Source organism: Panthera uncia, chromosome B4 (assembly GCF_023721935.1).
Source record: "Panthera uncia isolate 11264 chromosome B4, Puncia_PCG_1.0, whole genome shotgun sequence".
Lineage (NCBI taxonomy): Eukaryota > Metazoa > Chordata > Mammalia > Carnivora > Felidae > Panthera > Panthera uncia.
This window is the reverse complement of record NC_064809.1, coordinates 133,002,844-133,028,956: the sequence shown is the minus strand read 5'-3', so window position 1 is coordinate 133,028,956 and position 26,113 is coordinate 133,002,844. Positions and strand designations below refer to the sequence as shown.

Here is a 26,113-nt window from a genome sequence, read left to right as displayed (position 1 = left end):
CTCACTTCATGAGATGCCTCCTAGAAAAGACCAAAGGACTTGGCTTGAATGGTTAAACGTTTTGAAACCTGCCTTGTAGATGCTGCAGTTTGGGCTTACGCTGTTTGGTAAATTGCCTTCGAGCGTCATGATAAATCTAGCTGATTTGCTGCTGTGTTCCTCCCAGAAATGAGAGTGTGCAAAGGGGAGGCTCTAGAGACACGCATGTTTGGAAAGTGCTTAGTGCCTCTTCTAGTGATCACACCCTCCGGGTTTCCCGTCCTCTGTGATGCTCTGTGCCCGCAGGGGAGGGCACGCCTACAACCCCAGGACAGGCTGCTGAAGGCGTGCCCAGCCTCCCTGGTGCCTCACAAGCCTCCAGGCTGCGAAACATTTGCCTACAGACATTTCCTTACTATCCGCTACATATGTTTTTATGAGAGGACTGAGCAGGAGGAATTTGCAACGAATAATTCATGTGTAATTGTTTTCAAAATATAAAGTTATTTTTCAAAGAAAGCAACCAATCTATCCGTTTCAGAGTCCCCCTGCCGCTTGGGTGCTTCTGCGTGGGCTGCAGCTTTCCATCGAAACCCTCGTGTCGTCCTGTGCTGGGCCAGTCTCCTCCGCAGAGCTGGGACGGGGTGCCTGTGCAGATGGCGCGGAGCTGTCAGAATTCCCAGCCAGCACTGCCTGCCCAGGTCCCCAGGCAGGCCTTTGGGGACAGTCTTGGCATCCGGCGCTGCTCTCCACCGGGCCCCTGCAGACAATACCACAACACCTGCATTCCCTTCCCTTTCCACTCTGCTTCCAATGCCGCACCAAATACATCCTGCGGCTTGTTTACTTTAACCCACACACACGAGCCAAGCCACGGCCAGGGCCTGACCAACTGGGCTGGTGCAGATACAGCGAGCCACGGTCCCATTCAGCTCATTACTGACACTGATAGTGAGAATAAGAACAAGGCAATGGTGCCAGCTCCCTGGGTCCTAGTCCCACACACCCAGAAGGACGGCACCCAGACAGAAGGAGCCAAGCACTACACACAAGTTGTAGGCACCCTGCTGCAGCCAAGTGGGTTTACATTCTGCAGCTCTAGTGTGAAGAGGCCGGGGCAGAAGGCTCTGCATCTGTAAAGAGCTCAGCACAGTCCTGGCACGTAGCCAGCAATAAGCATGATGATGGTGGTGATGATGGTGGCGGTGATGGTGATGGCGATGATGGTGGTGATATTGATGATGACGGTGGTGATGATGGTGGCGGTGATGGTGATGGCGATGATGGTGGTGATATTGATGATGACGGTGGTGGTGATGGTGGCGGTGATGGTGATGGCGATGATGGTGGTGATATTGATGATGGTGATGGTGGTGACGGTGATGGCGATGATGGTGGTGATATTGATGATGGTGGTGATATTGATGATGACGGTGGTGATGGTGGTGATATTGATGATGGTGGTGATATTGACGATGGTGGTGATGGTGGTGATATTGATGATGGTGGTGATATTGATGATGGTGGTGATATTGATGACGATGGTGGTGATGGTGGTGATATTGATGATGATGGTGATATTGATGATGGTGGTGATATTGATGATGGTGGTGATATTGATGATGGTGGTGATGATGAGTACTATCTCATCCCATCCCCTATTCCTTTCCCCCCTCAGCTTTCTCCACAGAATGCAGCCACCCTGCTTTATTTGGTTTGTGTTTCCTAGGATGTGTGTGAATATAAATCTAACTAATGAGACCCGAAACCACCGCAGTCACAGCAGATGCGAGCTTGGATACCTTGGATGGCATGGCCTTTGGAAAGGTTTGCAGTGCTGACTGCAGCCTCCGGGGCCAGGCCCGCTGAGCCCGAGGCTGCGAGCCCACTTACCCCTTTGTTCGCTCGCTCGCTCGCTCAACAAACACATCTCGCCCAGGGAGTCAGGACACCTGGGCCCCGCCTGTAGGGAGCCTGTGGGCGGAGACACACGAGTAACAATCACAGGCCAGAGCGCAGGGGCCATGGGGCCGAGCCCACCGTGGGTCTGGAGGGCCTCGGTCAGCCAGGACCCTGGGATCGCTCGACTGCCTTTCTCCTCGCTTCCTTCCTCGCCAGGTACTGGGAAATCGCGGAATGCCCGTGGATGATGACCAGTGTGCTCCGCTCACTGCAGAAGTAGGACATGAGAAAGGAGGGACGAGCTACCTGGACTTGGCGGCAGGCCTTGGAGGTAGCTAATCGCCGGCACACGCCCTGCCGGGACACGTTTCCCACCGGTGGCGACGCCAGTCTTTGCGAGCGCGGCCGCGAGGCCACCGGGGTGAGGTAGTGTGAGCTGAGGTGCCGAGACAGCGTGTGTTCTAAGACTGGAAACAGACATTCTTGTTTAGCTTCATCTGACTGTGTTTCGGCCTTTTTCTTTGCACTAAACCAAACTGTGAGTGCAGAATTTTGCCTGACGGAGCCTTCTACAAACTCAGAGCACAAACGGCTTCTAAAATTTGCTCCAGAGCCTATGCTCCTTCAATCGCGCTTCATGTCCTTTAAGATTTTCCTCCTAAAAACAGATGCTGCCTCTCTGTGATTAGTGACACCCAGGCATCAGCAAGGCGGGCGTTCCTCCTCCTTTTTGGTAGATAAGGACACAGAGACCCTAAGAGATCCGGGGACATGCCCAGGATCGCTGAGCTGCGGTCCCTCCCCTCGCCCTGCCCCCAGCGGTTGCCAGGAAATCTGTCGTACACGGTGCAGTCAAGCCTGGAGGCTGGGTCCTCCTGTTTGCCACCTGCTCGGATTCTGCTCTCCGGTCCACGCACCTGGCAGGGAGAGGATGAGCAGCTGGGTCATCCTCCCCCTCGCATCCCCTCTTGCTAGAGTTTAGATGGACAGAGAAGCCCTCTAGAAAGGCCACAGTAATCCCACAAATACGTTGACAGAATACGTTTCCTTTTTTGCTGCAAATGCAGCGCAGCCTGGACAGGGCAGAACCCAGAAGCCCTGTTTGCATTTTGCCGTCTCCCCCGCGTTCGGTCTGGGAGATGACAGGGCGGTGCAGTGGGCCTCCCCGAGAGAAACTGGCAGCCGGGACTCCTCGCCAGGAAAATGAGAAGGTCAACCATCTATCTGGCCACACCAGAGTATCAGTTGACAGGCCTGTCCTAGGGGAGGGAGGGCGTGCCCACATGAGAAACAGGCAATTCGAGAAGCCATAGAATTTACCGTTTTGACCCCTTGGGTATACGTTTTGACATTTTTGAAGGAAGATAAAAAGAAGGAAAAGTTTTCACATTTATCTTAGCGCTCCCAGTGTGCCGGCTGAACTTGTTTTTCAGGTGAGGAAACTGGGGCGCAGGGTGAGTCAGTCACTTGCCCGCGGTCCCAGAGCAGTGAGTCGGTGGCTGAGTGGGAATTTGACTCAGTAGTCACTGAATGCTCTTGGCTTCCTCCCTGCCCCGCTCCTTTCCCCCCACTGTCCCCCTCCTCCTCTTCCCTGCATCTGTCCCGCACCACTGCCTGTCTCCCCACATGGCCAGATGCTGGCAGGGGTGGGGGTAGAGACCTCGGCTCTGGGCCGGCCCCAGGCCAGGGACCCGGGGTGGCGGAGGGGGAGGTAAGCAGCAGGAGAAGTGTTTCCTGCACGTGTAGTGAACCTGAGGGAGGCCGCTCCAGGCCCAGGTGGAGGCGAGGCAGAAGCCAGGTTCAAGACTGGGCCATAGGGTGCCCACGAGCTGCAGGTGCCCTGCCCACCATCCATCCCGCAGACCCATGGGTGCAACTTGCGTACCGACAGGGCCCCCCGGGCGCCCCTGGGTTGGTTTTAAAGTAGAGATTACAGTGTCTTCCTCAGTTTTAGGGGAGAGAGGCCATAACGCAGTAGTTAAGCCGCTGGGCTCTGGAGCCTGACGGGCTCCGTGAGCTCTGTGACCTTGGGGAAGCCAGGGAGCCCCCGCGCCCCCATCTCCTCGTATGTAAGATGGACGTAATAACGGATTTCCTTGTGTATAAACGAGGCACAAGAAGAGAATCTACCTCTCAGGGTTGTTTGTTGGGAGGACCAACGCGTACCTGAAGGCTCCTCCTACAGTGTCCAGCAGGCATGTGGCCTGTGAATTAACAAACATTGACCGACTTCCACATTGCTCTGTTTAGGACACGATTCTGGGAACTGAAGCCAGGCAGGGAATTCTCCTCCTCTGCCCCCGAGAACGGAGAGATCGGTGAGATACAGCCCGGTCCTGTAGGAAGGGCAGGGCAGGGAGACGAAGGAGTGTGCGAGGCGAGGCGAGGCGGGCGCCGTGTGCTGGGCAAGAGCCTGGCCCCGCAGTCTAGACAGCACCTTCTTCCTGCAAGGGTGGAATTTCTAGGAAACTGAAGGAAAAGAACCCAGACCATCACAAAGTTAGTGCTACGTTCGCATCGCAAGGCTTACCGCTGTCGAGTATCCCGACAGGATTTGGGACAGAAAGAAATCCGGTGCCCAAATCGAAAGAGGTGGACGCGCCATTAACGGAAGTCTTCCGGTTTGTCATTGTTTCAGACGCTACGAGGATGGAGCCACAAGGGGCTCCATCGCAGACTCCGGTTCTCTCGAAGAGTAACTTGGACGGCTACTTTGTAACCGCTGAAGAGTGCGTGAAGCGCTTCCCCCAGAGACTGAAGGAAGTCTTCCGGGTAAATTATGACCTATCTACTGCTTGGCTTATCTGGACACCCCCCCACCCCACCTTGCTCCCAGCCATCCAGCCCCACCGGCTGGGACTCCTGGAGCCCCGTCATGCCCTGCGCTTCACGGGACCCAGCGCCCCTCGCCGTAGACTCAGGTTCACCCCTTCTCCCCTTCCTGGGGAGGGGGGCTCGGGCTTAACTCTGCAATCCCCTCCCAGCCCTGAGGTCCTCCCCTGCTCCCGCTCTGCCGGGTCTGCCTTCTGCCTCTCGAAGACTTTGGAGAAATGTGGAAGGAGAGGGGCGGGTCAGGGAGTTAACGAGGAATTCGGGATGCGCATTCGTCCATCCTATCCACGCCACCCATTCACTCGGCAGACAAGTAGCACGCCCTCACGATCTGCTGGAATTTCTGCTAAAGGCTGGAGATGAAAGAGGGGGCCCCAGTCCAGTCTCAGACGCAGATGGTAAACAGATAGTTCAGACACATGGGATTGCCTGTTGTAGAAGGAACGATAGCATGCCATGGGGGCACAGGGAAAAGACCCCACTAAGGAGGACTTCCTGGAGGAGGTGGCCCCTGAACCGAATCTTAAACCCCCAGCAAGTGCTGGCCAGAGAAAGGAAGGCGCAAACACTAGGGGAGGGAGCTTGCCCCAGGCAGGTGGTGGACAGGTCATGGTCATGGGCTTTAGGGAAAAGCTCACAGATTGCTAGGGTGGGTTGCATGTGGAAGCTGTAATGGGCAAGACGGGAGAAACAGCAGCCATTTAAACACAGAGGCAGGCAGAGAATGACCTAAGCTGTTTCTGTGTTGAGAAGTAGAAGAGCAGTTAAAGGGGGAAGGTCAATTTAATAAGCTGACTGTAGCAGCTGCAAGGCAGGGTGGAGGCCCCAGGGTGTGCAGGAACAGGTAGGCGAGAGGGTGAGGGGGTGAGAGGGCAGGAGGGGAAGCAGAGGGTCACTGGGAGCAAGCGTTCCCTGCCTGTCTGCCTGTCACCAGGGTGGCCCGGAGGGGTTCACGGCCAGCACCCCTCTGCCGTCTTCACCCAGGGGGCCAACTCACCTGTTCCGTCGCAAGCCAGCCTCCTTTCTCTGGCCTCTGCCTCCACCTCTCTCTTCTGCTCACCTTTCCCAGCGAGGGGACGTAGGGGGAGCCAGGCTCTGTGCTGGCACCCCTGTTCGCCTGTCTTTGGAACCCGTGCAGCTTGGTTACGGTGCACACACGTGCCATATTTCCTGATGATCTTTACTTTAAATAATTACATAATGAACTGAGTCAATGAACATTCACTGCCACCCACTCTATCCTGCCAAGACTTTGTAATCTAGGGTTGAGACAAAGAAGTGAATCTCTAATTGCCAGGGTTTACATGATCCGTACTAGGATGCAGGTTAGTTCTGGGATCACTGGGGATTTGCTTGTCGTCCTCACAGGTGTATAGTAATGAGACCAAGTGTGTGCCTTGATTTTTGAGCGGGAAGGGACAGTCACCTTACTTATTTTATTGAGTTCCCATTCGTGAGAAATTCCTGAGCATCTCTCCTCATCAATAATGGAAAACCCACCTTGGGTTAGCCTGAAATACTATTACAGCCGCTGCTGTTGTTTGCCTGGCAATTTTGTAGCCACGCGAGGTCGTCTCAGCACTCAGCTCAGGTTTACAGACAACAACAAAGCCAGGTGAGTTGTGCCCCCACGGCTCAGGTCCAAGACCATGAAGAATTGAGGAAATAATTCATCATGACCCAATAAGAGACATCTTGTCTCCCCGACCGTGGTGAGGAAAGCAGGCACAGACACCCCCGGGTGATGCAGGGGCATGACCTGAGGACGGGTTCTCCTTCGGCCAAGGGCTCCCCCTCCAGACACCGTCTCTGCAGGGTCAGGCATGTGTCCCCGGGTTCAGGTATTTATTTCAAAGCAATCAGAATCTGGAACCAACCCCCCCCCCCCCAGAAATGGGATCATTCTCTACATACATTTCTGCAACTGTACTTTTCACCTCACTGTCTGTCCTCGACGTCTGACCTTGCATGGTGATGTCAGCATGCACCCTGATCAGAGCGTCCTCTCCGTTCTTAGGACCGGCCCCCGTCCTGCCTGCCCGGCCTGCGGGCCCCGGCTCCACACTGGCTGTGCCCACCTCTCCTCCTCCCTTCACACTCCAGCCAGCGTTCTTCCTCGCCTTCATGTCTTTGCACATTCTGTTCCTTTGCCCGGACTGCCAGTCCGGGCCCTTTGACCAGTTAACTCCTACCCAGGCTCTGGTCTTTCTTAAGCACTCGGGCCTTCCACACGCCTTCAGATCTGCGGGGAGATCTGCCGCCGGCCCGTTCCCCTCCCGGTACAAGCGTGTGTGGACTTGTGATCCTAGGAGACCGTAGGGCTGAGTTGTTCCCAAATCATCCAAATAACTCAAACGTCCACCACAGTGCTTGACATGTAATCGCTGATCAATATGTATTTGCTGAGTGAACAAAAGACTTCACGTTACGTGTAGGCGGTGAACTGGAGGGATTATATCCGCGGCCTCCTTTGTTTAAACCCTCACAGGACCCGCTCAGGTAGGCATTCGTGTTCCCATTTCACAGATGGAGAAACTGAAGGTCTGAGACAGGGAGAAACTTACCCAAAGCCACATGTCTCGCAGAGGTTGGAGCCAGGAATTGCAACAACATCTACCTGACTCCAGTAAAAGTAGGAGTCTTCATTCTGGGAGGCCAAAGACCGAGACGAGGGGAATGTCGAAGGTTTTTACATTTGTGAGGATTATAAACGTGCATTCCATGGCATCCGGACTGTCCCTGTCGTCCGGCAGTCCAGGCTGGCAGTGAGCACGGCCCTCACACCCGTCTTCCCGTCCCTGCCACACTGATTTGCTGTTACATGAGCGGACAGGCCTTTCTTCCCCACTAGACTGTGGGAACCTTGGTGTCGGGGACCACGTCGTGGCGAGCTTGTGTCTCTGTGCTGAGCAGAGTGCTCGGCACACTGTAGGTGCTCAGGAAACACTTGTTGCCCTCTCCATACCCACCAGCTCCGTTCCGCAGGTGTTTACTATGCGCTGCTCTGAGCTGGAGGTACAACAAGGGACAGACCGGGCACTTGCTGTGCGGCCTCAGGCGACAGCAATAGTAACAAACAACACGTTAGGGCACTTAGAAAACAGCATATTCACCCCTCACAACCACCCCAGGAGAGAGGGACTTCCGTAATCCCCATTTTACAGATGAGAAAATGGAAGCACGGCCAGGCTAAATATCTTGCCTACGGTTTCGCCAGTATTGACCGGCAGAGCTGAGGTTTGAAAGCGGGCAACCTGCCGGCGAGTGGCCCTCGGCGTGCCGCGTGGCCTCTGAGTCACAGGCTCCCTCCCAGCCTCCATCTGCTCATCCGCAAGATGGGGATTGTGGTGCCCTCGTGTGGCGTCACCGACGGAGCAGAGCACCCGTGCAAAGTCCCTCTGGCTCAGCAGACAGGGCCGGCTCGCCAGCACCGTCACCCAAAACCGGGTACTGGCCCCCGGATGGCCCCTGGAGGTGACATCCAGGACCGCACTTGTTTTCCTGTAGACAGAAGCTGCCACACATCATGAAGCTTCTATAGGAACATCGAGGGCGAGATTTTTATCTGTCCTGAAGAGCTCCAGCATCCTCTTACCATAAAGGCGGAGAGTGGAAGGGAAAGAGAAAAGCCTTCCTTGTCCCTTGCCCCGGCCTCCCCCGCATTACAAGAGGGCACGGGAGAACGCGGTGCGTGGTTCCTTGGGAAAAGCATATGGCGGCAAGGATGTTCCTGGAGGAGGGAACTTGCCAACGGAGCCTTGGCGGGGACACCGCCCCTTGCTCGTTTTGGAGAGGAGCCCACCCGCGTGGGGTTGTAAGTGTGTTGTCGCGGGGGTTCCGAAGGAAGCGCTTTGACGCGTGCGTTTTGTTTCTAGGACCCCTACTCCGCCTTCTTTAAAATAGACAGTGACAGGGATGGCATCATCCACGTGAGCGATGTCCACAGACTGCTACACCTCTTACTGTTCAACCTTAAAGACGACGAGTTTGAGCGTTTCCTGGGCCTTCTTGGCCTGCGACTCAGCGTCACGCTAAATTTTCGGGAATTTCGAAATCTGTGTGAGAAGACGTCTTTGAGAACAGACGACCCGCCTCAAAGACTCGTTAGGTAAGAGCGCACGCGGCTCAGCGCCTTTGCCCCCACGGGGTCCGCTGCTCCCGCCGGGCCCACGGAGGAGGGGGAGGAACGGAATTGCCCCCCCCGGGGAGCGATCGTTTTGCCTTTTGGGGGGCTCGAGAGAAACCACGCAAGGAATAGCCTTCAATGCAGAAAGCCTGAAAGATACCGGGTGCGGGTTGGAAGGTACAACCCGATCTAGCCACCCGTGAGCGTGGGTTTCGCGTGTCACTGTGAAGCATGCCGGCCTTCCTTCTAGGCACACAACAACTACGTGCAGGCACTTCTGTGTTTTTTCTTTTATAAAGCTGGGGTCAGATTTATGGGTGTTGTCCAGCCTTGCGAGACCTGTCGGCGCCCTGCCTTTGAGCTGTGCAAGCTAACGCTTGTCTAGAGAGCACTGGTCCAGGCACTAACATGTCAGCCCAGGCAGTCACATGACTTGGGAGACCACAGAGCACCTTCTGGTAATTGATGGAAACTGAGTTTCACGTCAGGCTTTTTTCTATGAGTGTAAACACGTACATACACGGGGCCCTTGAATAACCACAGGATGCTTCAACCCTGCAGCTTGACTTGTATGTGGATTGGGGGGGGAGGGGATAAATACAGTGTGATTATGTACATGTGTTTTCTCTTACGATTTTCTTCACACGTCCTCTTCCCTCGCTTACTTTATAGTAAGAACACGGTGTGTTACACATATAACGTTCAAAATATGGGTTAATCGATCGTGTTACCAGCAGGGCTTCCAGTCAACAGTAGGCTACTACTAATTAATTTTGGGGGGAGTCAAAAGTTATATGGGGATTTTTGACTGTGGGGGGGTTGGCGCTCCCAACCCGGGCCTCGTTCAAGGGTCAAGTATATGTCTTTTACTTTCTATAAATCTGGGGTCAGCTGAGCCAACTGTTTGGGGAGCTACAAGGACGACGCCCCCGCCACCCCTTCCCAGGCAGTGTTCCACCCCCGACCTCTGTCTACTCCATGCCAGCCTCCCTCGGGTCGAGGAGGCGAGTCTGCGTGTCAGCTGGGCCATGATTCGTCTCCTCCATTTCTCTCAGTAAGCGCCTACGCCCCTTCAAGCAGGAACAGCAATGCCAGTACATCCACCCCATTGAGATCTGTCGATGCCAACAGGCATGAATGAATTAGCCCTTCAGCCCCTCCTTGGCCAATTATTATAAGTGGAATAGTACTATTTTTCTGAAACCCTCCCATCCACTATGATAATACAGAGATGTGTTCTCTGCACCGTAGTAACATTCACCAGGCTGTTTTGCCCTGGAGGTACCGGCGGCCCCACCCCTTCCCTTCCGCCAGGCTGGGGAGCTCCCTGGAGCCGAGAACTCCCAGAAGCCCCCATTACTGGGCCAGATTACGCGATACTTGGCTGGGCTGCAGAGGCCCTCTGATATCGCTCTTTAATTTTTCTCTCTGAATTCGCTGGTTTTGTTTTGCCTGTACTTTAAGAAAAGCCGGCCAGAAAGAAAACAACTGTGGTCTCTTTCTAAGTGAAAGAAATGATCACATAACACGTGAATTGGACACCTGCTTCCAATTGCTCAAGTTCTGAGGAGCTGTAATGTGAGACTTGATTGCTTACCATTAAAACAATACAAAAATATCCTTCAGAAAGAATTTTCTGGAGAATGTGTGCAGAATGAACCTAGAAAATTTCAACCACAAAGCGCAATCTTCCCATTCAAATGACTCAGCCTTCTTATTTGTATTCATTCCTTCGCTCATCAAGTGTTTACTGAGGGTCTGCTCCGGGCTAGATGTGGCCCCAGGACGAGGTGGTCCAAAGATGAAGAAGACCGCCTTTGAGGGGCTCATGGGTGAATGTGGAACAGGTACAAAAATAAAGAGCTGTAGTGAAACATAAGGATGTCTGAAGTGCCTCCGAGATGGGAACAGCTAAGCCTGCTTGAGGTGCACAGGAAAAGTGGGACATCTGAGTTGCATCTTGAGGTGTGAGTAGGAGTTTGTCAGGTGCAGGCTACCAGATGGTGGTTCGAGGCCAGAGAACAGCATGTACAACACCTCAGAGGTGGAAATGTCGAGCACATTCAGGAAACGGGGAGAGGATGTGTGTGCAGAAGTGGCATGCGCCATGGGGGCATGGTGGGAGGAGAGCCCCGGAGAGGCAGGAGGGCCAGCTGAGAAGGGGCTGGAGAGCCAGGCTGAGGACTCCATCCTTTACCAGCAGACAGGAGAGGGTTTTATGCTGTGGAGGCAGAGGGTCGCATTGTGCTGCAGGAAGACCCTTGGGCAGTCCTAGAGCGGAGGATAGATGTAAAGGAGGACAGTCCCTGCAGTCCAGGGAGACCCAGCATGGCGTCCAGGGGTCTGGTGGAGAGACCTCAACCAAGGCACCGCCTTAGAAAGCCACTGCTTTAGAAGGCCTCCCATGGCCAGACCCCATGCCTCTGCTTCGAGAAGATGTATCCTTTAGTACTCTGCAAGGAGGCCCTATCACTTGACTTGCCAGATGAAGGACCCAGGTGATGAGTGGTGGGCAGAGATGTGAATGCAGGGTGCCTGTTTGGAGGGACCCCTTTCTCTGCCTGGAGGCCTCACCCTCCTTCACCCGCCTGTCACACCAGCCTCACTTTTAGCCACCGGCCACACCTAGACACCATCCCTTTCTGGAAGCCATCCTGCCCTCTTGTTTGGGCCCCTCTACCTTCAGGGCCTTCCCTTTCCACCAGCATCATCGAACACAATACTTTTGGAAAATTTGAGGGCTCATAATTTTGTTGAAGAGAGTAAGACCACCTTGTTTGTTTCATAACCGCAACACATTTTCATTTTTAGATGTATAAATGCCAATTAGAACGATCAGTCCAATGGCCTGTTTCATTTCTCCATCATCTATTCCCTTCCAATCTGTTCCCTTGTTTAAAACACACCTGCCTGTCCATTTATCTACTGACAACCCACATCGAGTCCATTTTGGTTCATGTGCATCATAAAAGATGAAACAACACTGTCACATGCCCTTTTAGCAAAATTTGATGCTTCAGCCTCTTGTCACAAAATATTGTATGATCAGGTCCTTCATGTTGAATGGCTAGCTGAATCGAAAGGCCAAATTTCCCTTTCATTCTTAGAAATACATCATTTGTTTGTCAAAAAATTTGGCTTGTATGATCAGTCTCGTCATCATCTCTGGAATCCAGAGTCCTGTTCTGTGTGGATTCCTCTTCTGGTTCATCTGATCATTGGGAGATGTCTTCTTATCTCAATTTTCTTCCCTTTGCCATTTGAACGTGAAATAAGAATTCTGAATTTTTAGCTATGTTTGATGAAAACTGACATAAGACTACAAAGATGGTGTTGCTGTGTTCTTTTCACCTTCTCTAAAGATGCTGTTATACTTTGGACAGTGCAGTCAGGAAACTAGGGAGTGATTCATTTCAAGTTCCTGTCATTGGCTAAGTAATTCCCTCATTTTCTGTTTTCTTCTTACTGCTTTAGTCTCTCTCTCTTTCTCTCTCTCTCTCTCTCTCTCTCTCTCTCTCTTAGCATAGTTGGAAATAATTAAAGAATAAATGATTGATCATTTCTTGGGATAATGAAATCGATCTAGTAAAATTGAAATCAAGATCACTAAGACCCCATGTATGTAAGACCCCATTGACCCCATCAATGGACCCAGGTGGTATTGCAAGATAGAATGAGTGTTATCTCATAAAGAAAATAAATAATTTTTTTTTTGTTCTTTGAAAGCCCTCTAAGAAAAACTGAAAGTCAGGAATGCCAATTCTCTTCCACTTTCCGGATTATATAGAATTGTTATTTCTTTCTTAAATATTTGATATAATTCACCAAAGAACTGATCAGGTCCTGGAGTTTCCTTTGTTGGGAAGATTTTAACTATGAATCTCATTAATTTAATAGATCATTCAGGGTTTCTATTCCTTCTTGAATGAGTGTTTGGAGTTTGTGTTTTTTGGTCCATTTCATCTAAGTTGTTAAATTTATGAGAATAAAGTTCTTCAAAATATTCCTCCCTTATATTCTTTTAATATCTGTAGGGTCTTTAGTGTTATCCCTTTTATCATTTCTGATACTTGGTAGGTAATGTCTTCTCTTCTTTTTTCTTGATATGTTTTGCTAGAGATTTATCATTTGATTGATATTTTCAAAGAACCACCTTTTTGTTTCATTGATTTTGCTCTATTGTTTTCTGTGTAATAGAAACAAATTTCTGTTTATTGATTTCTCTTCTTTATTACTTCCTACTTTCTTCTTGCTTTGAATATAGTTTACTCTTCTTTTTTATTCTCTTAAGTTTGGAAACTCAGATTTTTTTATTTGAGTTCTTTCTTTTCTAACAGAGACCCTGAATGCTATCAGTTTCCTTGTAGGCACTGAGCTGGCTACATTCTGCAAACCTGGATCTATTACAGTTTTAAGTTTCATTCACTTAAGAATATTTTCTAATTTCCCTTGAGACTTTCTTTTGGATCCACAATTATTTAAAGTGTGGTTCTGTCAATTGTAAAATATGTCCATGGTTTCCAACTATCTTTCTGTTATTGATTTCTAGTTTAATTCTGTTGTGGTCAGAAAACATACTTTGTATGATTTTAATTCCTTTAGATTTGTTCAGCTTTATTTTATGACCCTAGAGATGGTCTGTGTTGGTGAGTATTCCATGGATGCTTGATGAGAACGTGTATTTGGCTGTCGTTGGGTGGAGTGTGCCGATGAGATCAAGTTAGTTGATAGTGTTCAGGTCTTCAGTGTTCTTGCTTATTTGTTTGTTCTATCACTTCCTAGAGAGGAGTGATGAAGTCCCCAACAATAGTTAAGCACTTGTCTATACCTCTTTCCAGTTCTATCCATTTGTGCTTCATGAATTTTGAAACCGAGAAAAAGAGTGTGTTTATACTTGCCATTTCTGCTTCTCTTCCCTTATTTCTGAAGTTCTGTTTCTCTCTGCTCTCATGTTCCTTCCTCAGAGAAGCTTTCTTCAGCAGGTCTTTTAGAGCATGTCTACCGGAGACAGGTTGTCTTAGTTTTCCTTCACTGAGAAAATTTCTCTTGCTCCTTCATTCCTAACAGACATTTTTGCTGGGTATAGAATTCTGGGTTAACAGTTCTTTTCACAGCACTTTAAAAATGTTACTCCGTTGTTTTCAGGCCTTCATGGTTTGTGGTGAGAAGTCTGCAGGAATTCAAATGGTCTTGCCCCCTAGATGGCCTGTGTCATTTTCCTCAGGTTACTTTCAGGATGTTTTTTCTTTATCTTTGGTTTTCATTAGTTTTAGTATGATGTGTTTGGGCATGACTTTCTTTGTTTATCATTCTTTGGGTTTACTGAACTTCTTGAATTTGTAAATTTATGTTCTTCATCGACTTTGGGAAGGGTCCAGCTATTATTTCCTCACGTTTAAAAATTTTTTTATTTTGGTATCAATCTCTGCCTCCATCCACCTCTTGTGGTATCCCAATGACATGAATGTAGACTTGTTGATTTTGTACCACTGGTCCCCGTATTAATCCCTGAAGCTATATTCTTCTCTTTTTTTCCCCATTGATCAGATTGGATTAATTCTGTTCATCTGTCTTCAGGTTCACTGACTCATTCCTCTGTCATCTGCATTCTGTCATTGAGCCAATCCAGTAAAAATTTTATTTCATTTGTATTTTTCATTTCTAAAGTTTTCATTTGGTTCTTGTCTTCCCCCAGCCTTCTATTTCTTGGCTCAGATTATCTGCCTTTCCACGTATTTTGAGGACATTTACTTTTACTTCATGTTTCTAATAGCTGCTTTAAAATATTATAATTTCAACAGCTGGGTCATCATGGAGTCTGTTGTCTTTTACCTTGAAAATTGTTGAGATTTTCCTGGTTCTCTGTATATTGAGTTATTTTGGATTGTATCATGGGCTTTTGAAGTATTATATTATGATACTCTGGCCCAGTTAAAATCCTCAGTTGTGTGTTGATTTGTGTTTTATTTATTTTGTAAGCAAACAGTCAATCCAGTTAGGTTCAGACTGCAAGTCCTAACCTGCCTTCTGTGGTTTCTATGTCAGTTGAGTTTCAAGGCCACTGCAGCACTATGAGGCCAGCCCATGTGCGCAGCCCCCCAGGTGGGGAGTTGTGGAGGGAGCAAGTCTTCAGTACACAGTAGTGAAGTTCTCAGAGCTTCTGTTGTGCTGCTTTGGATTAGTTTCACACAAGAGCACAGCAGAAGTGAATCTGGAACTTCCCGCACAGATTTAGGCATCCTGTTGTTCAGCCCTCTCGTATGATTTCTCCCCATACTTTCCAGCCCCCAGAGAGTCCCCCCACCCACCTGTTTTCTCTCTCTCTCCTTTTTTTTTTTTTTTTTTTTTTTTTTTGGCCTTCTTGCTGGAAACCCTTAGGTTTGGGCCTATCTGTATGGTTATGTACTTCCTATGACTGGGCCTACCCCCAGTGCAACACAGTGAGAGGAAAACAATAATGTGGATACCTTCAGTGTTCCCTGAGCACAGAGTGTGCCTTCTGGTGAAAGGGAAGAGTTTTAGTTTTAGGCACTTACTTGGCCACTACTGTTGCTGGCTATGTCACAAAAGTGTAGGTGTGTAACTCAGAGTCTTTGGATCAGAACAGGGAGGGTGAAAAGAGACAAAGGGGGCATTATATCCCCCACATACTTTGTACTTCAGGGCTATCCTTTCTGGTTCTTTGGTCAGAAATACAGGCTTTCTTGTGGAGCTTTTTTGGCCCATGCCCGCTGCATAGTTCCAGAAGTAGGACTGTCCTTAAGCCTAAGCTGGGAATATGGGCGATAAAGAACCCATGAAACTCATATCAGTCATTCTTCAAGTTTTGATTTCCCTCTCCATCATCCTTCTTTTTTTTTTTTTTTTAATGTTTGCTTATTTTTGAGAGAGAGGCAGAGCGTGAGCAGGGGAGGGGCAGAGAGAGAGAGAGGCACAGAACCCAAAGCAAGCTCCAGGCTCCGAGGTGTCAGCACAGAGCTTGACATGGGGCTTGAACCCACGAGCCGTGAGATCATGACCTGAGGCGAAGTCGGACGCTTCACCAACTGAGCCACCGAGGCACCCCTCCATCACCTTTCTATTATTTACTTTTTGGTGTCCTCAGAATTACTTCTTGTATTCTGTCGAGAGCTTTTAGTTGTAATCAGTGGGGGGGAGAGGGTGCAGTGTGTGCCTTCTCCTTCTTAGCTGGACAAGAGGGACAAGGACTCTTGCCCTGCCTGGAGTGCTGGTCCCTGTGATCACACAGCTGCCTCATCACCACTCATGCCTCAGAGAGCCGCTCCCTGGCCTTCTTAGCTGAAGCCTCCCCTCTCACCCATCACTCTTGGTCACATTCATATCCCAAGTTATCTGATTCATTCATTTTCCACATGTTGCTGTAAGTTCCCACAATCATGGTATGAGCTCCTTGAGGATGTGGGCTCTGTCCACATCGCTGGTCAGGGTGTCTACAGAACCCAGAGCAGCACAGAGTAAGAGGTCATATATGTTTGCATCGGAAAGACTGGCTGATAACAAGGCTGGGTCTCCCTGACTATCAAGATCTAAAGAGTCAGGCAATAGAGGAAATCAGTAACTTTTGGAAAAGGCCATAGAAAAACCTTCTGATCTCTTGAGGAGACAAGTATATAAAATGGGACGGGGAGAAATGGATGGGAAAATCATAGGTGTCCCTGGTTTGAGCCTGGCTCACTGAGAAAACATTCAAGACTTACGGCCTAGAAAAGAAATTGGGTTGGTGGAGGCCGTTCAGGTATGTGTTTAGATAGCGAGATCAGTTTGGGTTCGCTGACTTTGCAGACACAGAACATGCCCCTCAGAATCTCTATCCTTTGGGGGGAGTTCAGGTGAGTCCTGTGGGTGCAGGTTGGATTTAGGAGGAACTTAAGGTGAAGACAGGGGAGTAGGCATCATTATTAGGACCTACAGTCCTCGTAAGCAATAATTGTGAAAATGCAACCTAGTCCCCCCAACCTTCCCAAACGTTTAGTGGTGAACTAGTGACAGAGGATTAGATTGGTTGACCTTTGGATCCCTTTCCACCCTGGAAATTCCATGATTCTGTGAAGTCCAGTAGTCAGTTGGAGAGAGATGGAACAGAAAAGTAGGTGAGGAGATTACAGCCCCAGCGGTACAGATGTGTGGGTAAATGGCAGGAAGGCATGGCTGGGGACATGAGAAGGGATGACCTTTCAGAAGAGTAAATAAACTTTGGGGTGGAAAGAGAGAGGAGTGGTCAAGGTTTGGGGGAGCCAGGTGGGGAGGGAAAACCACACTCACTGAAGGCACACGTTCACCCGGCCCCAGGATTGGTATTCCAACACGTGGTGTCCCTTAAAGCGCAGCATGATGAAGGCAACCAGAGAGGGGAGAGATGGTTAATAGGGGCACATGGAACACACAAGTCAGCGAAGACCCCTGGATTCAGCAATATAGAAGTAATTGGTGAATTTGAAGACCGGGGTGGGCTCTTAATAAAGGGAGGCGTGCCCGCCATAGTTTACCGTGTACCCCCATGAGCTGGCATTTTCCAGGAGGGAAAATGAAACTGGGAAAGCCCTCATTTGGTCTGGTTCAACGGTAGCAATGTAGGAGTTTGTGCTCGCCAAACTGTGGGGGTCACAGTTTACGTAATTCGCCAAAGAAGAAGAGCTGCTTAAAATAAGACGCTTTGTGGCCCAGTATAGCCCAGTGTAGGTTTTGGGGGTAATCATGGATACCAATGCACCTGGTGACTCGTGGGCTCTGGGCACCGTCAGTCATCAAGGAACTTGAGGAGCGGTCCAGGACAGCTGTCCGGGGGCAGCAGAGCGTGTTGGAAGGGATTTGAAGAAGCCACATGAAGAACACTGATTGCCGCTTGCTTTGTTGATTCGGGTTGCCGTGACCTGGCTTGCCGTCTGCTTCTGAAATGCGTGCCAGGGTGGAACTTCCAGGGGAGCCTTGTCTGGTGGGCGGGAGCCGCAGCCCCACTTTTCCAGCCTTCACACCGAGCCCGGCGCTCCAGCCACGCACTGGGCAATGCTGCGTTTGTTGAACGGAAACAGAAATGCTAAGTGGAAAGAAGACCCCCGGTGCGTAAAAACCAGAGGTGTCCCTCACCTCTGTGAAGTGTAATATTTCAGGGATCTTTTCCTACGAAGAGTGGACTTACAGGGGCAGCAAACCTGTAGCTTCAGATAAAAACCAGATGGTCACGTGAAAGGCTAGCCATGGCATCGGAGACCTGAGTCTGAATGGTTTCCAGGTCCTGGCTGTGTCATTTGGCAGGTTGGTTAATTTCCCGAAAACACAGCTTCCTCTTTCGCAGAGTGGGATGGTAATGCCGGCATGTGTCACTTGACTGGCTGTGCTCAGCACCCGCTGGTCACTGACCTCGTGGTGGCCGTCAGCACCTGAGAAACCCACACGGTGCTGCCGACCTGAGTGTCACATACAGAGGGTCACGTTCAAAGCGGCCCTTCTAGGGGGATTGTGTAAGCCTTTGACCTCCATTGTTTGCAACACACAAATCCCTGCATTTTCTCAACTGGCAGCATGCTGGTTGACCTTAGACTTTTTTTCTTATATGCGGTTCATTTGCAGAAGCGTAAATAATGCTTCTTTAAAGGGGCTCTGTGGGGCTTGCTTGCTGTCCATCCCCCACACTGGTCTTCTGGGGACCCTTCAGGAGAAATTTATATTGGGGTCTCTATGGGCCTCGGTCCGGTGGCAAGATGCGCTTAGCACCCAACATGCCTGTGAGTAAGCGCAGGTTCCAGGTGGGGGGTCTCAGATGTGGTCCCATTTCAGGAAACTGTCGGGTGATGTGGATATGGTCAGTTTTGCCAGGGGAATGTGCTGAGCGCCCTGATATCTGCAGGGAAAATATTTCAGATGCAGATCTGGATGTGGAAAACAGCTCAAGTTGCCAGAAAGGGAGGGATAGGTGCTCCGAGGAGCAGAGCAATTACAGAAAAAGAAGTGGGGAGGGGTTTTACAGATTTTATCCGCCCCCGTCCTTCGAGTGGAGGAATCCAGGGCTTAGCCACGGTGTTAAGCGTGGGGCATTTTTTTAAAGTGTCTTTGGCGTCCATCATCCCAGGAGGAAATAAACAGAATTTTGATCATTTTACATACTTGAGCCCAACCTTTGAACAGTAGCTGGGACCGAGAAAGCGGTGCCCCCCCCACCCCCGCCCCGTGTTCCTGAACCATTTGTTAGTCTGCATTGTTATTCCAATTCGCCAATTCAGAAATAAAAGTTTGTGGTTGTTTTCTTCTGAAGAGGCTTCACTGTTCTATGGTGTTTTTTTCCCCTTCTGAGAAGAAATGAGCCCTGTTTGTTTTGTGAGTGGCAGAGAAAGTTGAACAGCATTTATCTGAAAATAAACAAGGACTTATAAAATTTAAGAAGACTTCCCTAACATGCAGCTGGGGAAATAAGACCGTATTTTGAGAATTAAGTTAGACCAGATGTGAAATAACAGACTTTAACGGTATCTTTGAAACAAACGGGGATGGGGAATCCCTTGGGAGATTAATGAGTCCATTAAATTTAAACACAGTTATTTATTTATTTATTTATTTATTTACTTATTTATTTATTTACTTATTTATTTATTTTTCTTTTAAGACCAAAACAGAAGGTTGCAGATTCAGAACTAGCTTGTGAGCAGGCTCATCAGTATCTTGCTACCAAAGCAAAAACCAGATGGTCAGACTTATCTAAGGTAAGAAAACGATTATTTCCTTAAAAGGAAAGGAAATCTATTTCAGTGTTTTCAGATCATTGGGATAATCAAGCTGTTTAGATCCCGTCGCTGAGATGGGAAAACAATGTTCTATACCCAACTGGTGACTCCTTTTATTCCTAAAATACTTTTTCAGCATAAATTCTCCCATCCGAGGTCAACTGATGTTTAGAAAAAGGAGTATTTGTAGGAGTTATGTGGACAGAAATTCCTAGATGTATCTCAGGTTTGATATGAATTAAAAATTTTAAAGAAAAAAAAAAAAGAACCCCGTCATATTATTTTTACCCCATTCAAAACCTGCATTTCTGGGTAGGTGGGATTTCTTCCTGTCTTCCAAAACGATAGAAAGCACATTTTGAAGGTGAATGCTGTAGATGGGCAATCGTGTAAACGAATTTGGTGTTGAGATGGGCGCATAATCTAATGACAGTTGTACCCACAGGACAGTAGAACGGAGCCTGCGGGACTGAGTTCGTCCAGGAGTGGGTGATCATTTCATAACGCAACAAGGACACAACACCTTCACCTTAGGAAATGTCTTTAAAACTGCACTGTGGAAGAATTTTCTTTTCTTTTTTTTTTTTAAGTTTATTTACTTTGAGAGAGAAAGAGAGCACGAGTAGGGGAGGGTCAGAGAAAGCAAGAATCCTAAGCAGGTCCCGCACTGTCAGCGCAGAGCCCGACGTGGGGCTCTCGATTGATCTCACGAACCGCGAGAACATGACCTGAGACGAAATCGGGTCGGGCACTTAACCGATGGAGCCAAGCCGACGCTCCCGGAAGGATTTTCACATTGTTGTGAAGAACGCCTCCACTTGGTTTCATCTGGTCATTTTCTTTCAATGTTTGCCTCTCTTGGCGTGTGTCCGATGTGAAGTTCTGTCTTGTCAGTCCTGTGCCGCCCCTGGGCTGCCTCTCCCCAGTCCCCTGCCGTCAGAGTTGACGGTGCGGCTCAGGGTGGCAAATCACACGGAGTCCTCCCGCTCCCACGGGTAGGGCTGGCCCTCCCGAGCCGTCCTGCAGGAGTGCGGGGCCAGCCCTGGGCTATACTCTGCGACCACATGGGCATGGCAGCCGGGAGAGGGCCGAGCTCACTGCGTGACATCATCCTCCACACCCTGCACCCCAGCTTCTCTGGGCCTGCCTCTCCCCTCCTCCCTGCTATTTCTGTCCACTCTTCCTCCTGCCCCTATAATGCCCCCTCTGCTGATGCTGCCCTCCGTGGACCCAGGGGCTCCCACGGCCCCTTCCAGGCCCTTCCTGGATTCGTCCTGCCCTGCTCTGATGAATGTCGCGCAGCACATCTCCGGGGTACGTGGGTTTGTGCTGGGGGTTCGGTGGTAACGAAGACCCATCTTCTTCCAGCCTTCGGAGCTCACAGACCAGGAGAGGTGGCGGTTAAGAAACAAAGGCAGCTTATTAACAAAGCAGGTGGGCGCCGTGGGGAAAATGAACAGGCTGCCGGAGGCCTTTGTTTCTGCCTTGTTGCATCCGTGCTTCCTGGAATGCTTCCTCCCCTGGCCCTGCCACGGCTCTGTCGGGCCTCCTCCACTCCCTGTCTGGACCTGCCCCCTCTCGGGCTCGGTGACCCTCTCTGTCTGTGTTCACTCCCTTGAGCACGTCCTCTGCACTTACCTCTCCATACTTTGTTTTTGTTTTTATTTAGAGAGAGGGAGAGTGGGGCGGGGGGAGAGAGAGGGGAGAGAGAGAATCCCAAGCAGGCTCCGTGCTGCCAGCACAGAACCCGATGCGGGGCTCGAACTCACAAAACTGTGAGATCATGACCTGAGCTCAACCGACTGAGCCCCCCAGGCGCCCCTCCTCTCCACACCGATTCCCGTGGCCTCTCATAACCATCTTTATCCCTGATGTTCTGCAGAACCCCAAGTGTGTTTAGGGGAGGTGTGGGGACCCTGGAGTGCTCTGCTGCTAAGCCAGCAGCCTCGGGTCAGTCCCTTCTAGAAGGGAGCCTGGTGGAAGTGTGGGAAGGGAAGAAGACTTGGAGGCTTACGGAGGAAGAGGAATCAGCAGGGGCATGTGGAGCCACTTTGTAGGGGGTCAAGCGTCACTTCGTGCCGGGCCTCACACCTCTCTCGGCCCCCCCGCGGGACTGCGTGCCCCTGTGTGTTTTATTAGTATTCGATCGGACATTTCTCCCACTCTCTCAATTTATCTTGAAAAAAGCTCTAAAGCTTTTTGGGATTCGTTCTGAATCCCAAACCTGCAGAAAGTAGGGTGACGCATAGATAAGACGCATTAATGACGGACGCCTGGTGACGAGGCGGGTGTTCTCCTACCATCCAGCACAGCCTTGCCCTTCCCTTCTGGGTCGTGGCAGACACGTGGCATTTGTCTCCTCTCTGGGCACTTCTGTGGGTTCGCCAAAAAGACCCGCGAATGTCGGAAAGGATGTGGTCCCCAGTAAAACTGCATTTGGAACTTGAACAAGTCAGGTACTGCGTCCTCTAGCTGTCCTCAGCGAGGGTCCCCGGCTGGCCACTCAGCCGGGCTCGGCCAAGGACACCACCGGCCGATCTCTTGGACGCACCCGCAGTCGGCCTATTCTGGGCAGCTTAACAGGCTCACTTCCGTTTAAGTATGTTTGGAAAATAAGTTCATTGATTTCTTCAGCAAACATTATTATGAATTAACTATGGACCGTTGCAAGATATTAAAGACACAGCGGCCAAAAAAAAAAAGAGACACGGTCTCTGTTCCCAAGAGACTTGTGGTATAAGCACCAATAAGAGTGCTAAAGAATTGTATTATAATTGAAGGAGCTTTTTTTAAAGCTCATTTTTCAAGTTGTCACTCTACAGTGCAATGTAATAGTAATACATATTATATATATTATATATATATAACGTGTGTATTTGTATGTGTATAATATGCATGAATGCATATAGTGTATGTAGTAATACGTACAATAATAATATACATGCGTAGCTTAGGTACGTTTAAGGTAGTCACCGCGTATCCCAAGTTGTATCCCACCGTGTAACCCGCCATCCAGACGAAGGAGGAGAACACTCTCAATGTCTTAGCGCCGCACACACTTTGCATCAAGGGCCAGGCGGTGACCGGCCTTGGCTTTGTGAGGCAGGGGCTTCAGACACAGCCGCTCAGCTCTACTGTGTGGCCCTCGGTGCTGTCAGACTCCGCTTCCTCCTCCCTAGTGGATGCGTAACAGCGTGTCATTCTAGTTTTAGGTAGCGTGTGTTGGTTACTCGTGAGCGGTGAGTATCTTTTCGTTTGTTCCTGAGGCAGGTTCCCTTTCTCCATGAAGGGCCTGCTCGTTGGTTTTCTCACTGGGCTCTCTGGTGATTTCTCATTGGTCGATAGGAACTCGTACCATGGTTTGGCTACTAGTCTTTTGTCAATGATACGTGGTGCGAGTCACTAATCCCAGTTTGTGTTCTGTGTTTGCATCCTTTTCATACGATATCTTTTGGTAGATATAAGTTCGTTAAAAAAATTTTTTTTAAATGTTTATTCGCTTTTAAGAGACAGAGACCGGGGAGTAAGCAGGGGAGGGGCAGAGAGAGAAGGAGACACAGAATCTGGATCCGAGCTGTCAGCACAGAGCCCGACGCGGGGGTCGAGCCCACGAACCGTGAGATCGTGACCCGAGCCGAAGTCCAACACCTGACTGCCTGAACCGTCCAGGCGCCCCGGGTTCTTCTTGTTGATAGAGTCAAATGTGAAATGTGTTAACATTTCCTGTAGGTCTCGCCCAAGAATCTGTGTTTCATCTGAAGTCATGAAGACCTTTCAGCAGCTCTCCAGTGAAGCCTTTCCCATCCTGGTCTTGAGATCCACACCACGTGTCACCTATGTGTTGGGAGGCAGGGGTTCACTCCCACTCTTCCATATGGAGACCCGGTTGTCTAGCCCCCGTAAAGCCCATCCTTCTCCCCCTGACTTATGGCATCACCGCTGTCCTGCCTCGAGGCCTGCGGGTGTCTCTGGGCTCCTCACTCTGTTCCCCGGGTCAGTTTGTCTGTCTTGGCACCTTTACCACATCACTGTAATCACAGTAACTCGGTAATACGTCTTGATCAGCTGGTAGGCAAGTCCCTCCTCCTGTCCTTTAAGAGTTTATGAATCAGTTTGTCAAGTTCCACAAGGCAACAAAGCATTTGGAGAGAAATGCCGTCGTTACAATTTTGAGTCTTCCAGTTCACGAGCATGGTGCGTCTCCATTTATTCTGATATCTTTAAATATCTTTCGATAAATTTTTATACTTTTCTGTGTAGCGGTCTTACGATCACTCGTAAGGTTTATTCCCTGGGATGGGGCACCTGTGTGGCTCAGTCTGTTGAGTGTCTGACTTTGGCTCGGGTCAAGATCTCACGGTTTGTGAGTTTAAACCTGTCAGCATAGAGCGCACTTGGGATTCTCTCTCTCCTTCTCTCTGTCCCTCCCCCACTTGTTCTCTCCCTCCCTCTCTCTCTCTCTCTCTCTCTCAAAATAAATAAACTTAGAAAGAGGTTTATTCCTAAGACTTTCTATTTTTGATGCTATTATAAATATTTTTTAAAATTTGTTCTCTGTGCCTGATATGTAAGAACATGAATGATCTTGCCTATTGACCTGAAATCCAGACTTCTTGCTAAATTCTCTTAGCATAGTAATTCATTTGTGGATCTTTCTTACGTATCCAGCCACGTCGTCTGTGAATAACGACAGCTGTATTTCTTCCTGTCCTGTTTTTTACCTTTTATTCCTTTTTCTTGCTTGACTACCCTGGCTGATACCTCCAGTACGACGTGGAAAAGAGGGCAGCGGAGACCTTGCCTGTTCCTGGTCTTAAAGGGAATGTCTCTGCCTTCACCGTGGATTGTGATGCTTGCAGAGGACTTTCTAGACGTGCTCCTGCATCTACCTCACGGTGTTGTGAGGAAGAGGGTCAGAGGAGCTATTACTTCCAAACAGTTTAAGTCAGTGCCGAGTGCCACACATTACCTGCTAGTCTGTGGCCCTCTTAACAGGCCGAAAATTCCCCAGATACCTTTTGCATCCCTGGGGGACATTAAAAAGGTACCGTATTGGGGCGCCTGGGTGGCTCGGCGGGTTAAGCGTGCGGCTCTTGATTTCGGCTCAGGTCACGATCTCACAGTTCGTGAGTTCGAGCCCCACGTCAGGCTCTGCTCAGAGGCGCGGAGCCTGCTTTCGAGTCTCTCTCTTCCTCTCTCTCTGCCCCTCCCCCCCAACATAAATAATTAAACTTAAAAAAATAAAGCTACCGTATCGTCGCGTCATCAGAGCTGGGGTCTCGCGTGCCTCATCCCTGTCTTACAACCAGAGGACCAAGTCTGCTGCGTTGTCAAGATGACCACCTCCAGCAGCGTGGGCTACTGTCTCAATCCCCAGGCTCTGGGACCCTCATTTCTAATAGCTCTTGAGCCCAAGTTGTTGGCCGGGTCATACACCTGAGACCACTCATCACCCAGAAACCAGCCCCTTCCAGTTCATGACAGTTGTTTGCGTTTTGCTCGGTCACCTTCTTTACCGAAACGGTGAGGGTATCTGGAGCTTTGACTGAAAAGTAATTAAGCAGGTAGAGAGGGGAGAGACACGTCTTCTGTTGTTCCAGGTATTGGCTGTGGACAATCCTCTAAACTACCACGAACACACTGTGTAGGTTACTAATTGTCGTCTTGTAATATTGTAGAATTTTATAGAAACCAACAGTGAGGGCAACGGCATTCTTCGGCGGCGGGATATAAAGAACGCGCTGTACGGTTTTGATATTCCTCTAACACCGAGGGAATTTGAAAAGCTCTGGATGAGGTAAGTGGCATCCACCAGTCGACCCCCTTCCATCCCGAGGGTCCCAGGTTGCCGGCTGCTGCAAATTCAGCACCAGCCTTGCTCTGTGCTAGGGGGCAAGGTGCTCAGCTAGGAATGGTTTCCTCTGGTTGTGTCTGTCTGCTGCCCTTCCGCCCCATAGAGGCTGGTCTCCGGGAACATGGAGAATCAGGGTAAACCCTCATCATCGATACCAGACTTAAGATGTTTGCATTTCCAGGGAACCAGGAGTTCAAGCCCATCCTTATATCACTTTAGAAAGCGACGTCACTCCCCAAACGCAATCCTAACGCAACTAGCTCAGCAGACAGTCCTGCCACGGGTGTGGGGAGAAGCAGTCTCTCCCCATCGCCTGCAGACGGAAATCAATGTCGCACAACTGTTTTTTGTAGATAAGGAATTCGTTGAAAGAAAATAACCAAACTTTTGGCAACTTGGGGTAGTTTCCCGAGGGTGTCTTAGACGGAAAATAATATCTAATGTCGGTTACATTTTTCAAAAAGTATTTTAGATTCAGCTGTTCTTGAATCAGGCCCCCAGTTGCAGTATCCCCCGCGTGGGGGCCCGAGTTTCCGGGTGCACTAACAATGCGGTCAATTTCCGAGTTCCAGATCCATCTTTGAATTGCCTCCGTCCTCGTCGTGTGTTGGTTGCCGCTCCCGTCCCCGCAGGACGGTGCACACTATTGTGCATCCCCCCAGGGGCAAGCGCACAGAGCAGCTC

At 49.8% G+C, this 26,113-nt stretch overlaps 1 protein-coding gene across 9 annotated transcripts in view; it reads left to right on the top strand.

Moving 5' to 3' along the window:
* Positions 1–26,113, top strand: part of EFCAB6 (EF-hand calcium binding domain 6) — a 244,502-nt gene that overhangs the window by 153,119 nt on the left and 65,270 nt on the right. For all 9 annotated transcript variants that reach the window (XM_049626480.1, XM_049626482.1, XM_049626481.1 and 6 more), the window contains 5 exons: positions 2,098–2,212; positions 4,520–4,653; positions 8,589–8,821; positions 19,458–19,554; positions 25,254–25,372. In XM_049626480.1, the coding sequence (XP_049482437.1) occupies positions 2,098–2,212; positions 4,520–4,653; positions 8,589–8,821; positions 19,458–19,554; positions 25,254–25,372 (698 nt within the window). The remainder of the gene's footprint in view (positions 1–2,097; positions 2,213–4,519; positions 4,654–8,588; positions 8,822–19,457; positions 19,555–25,253; positions 25,373–26,113) is intronic.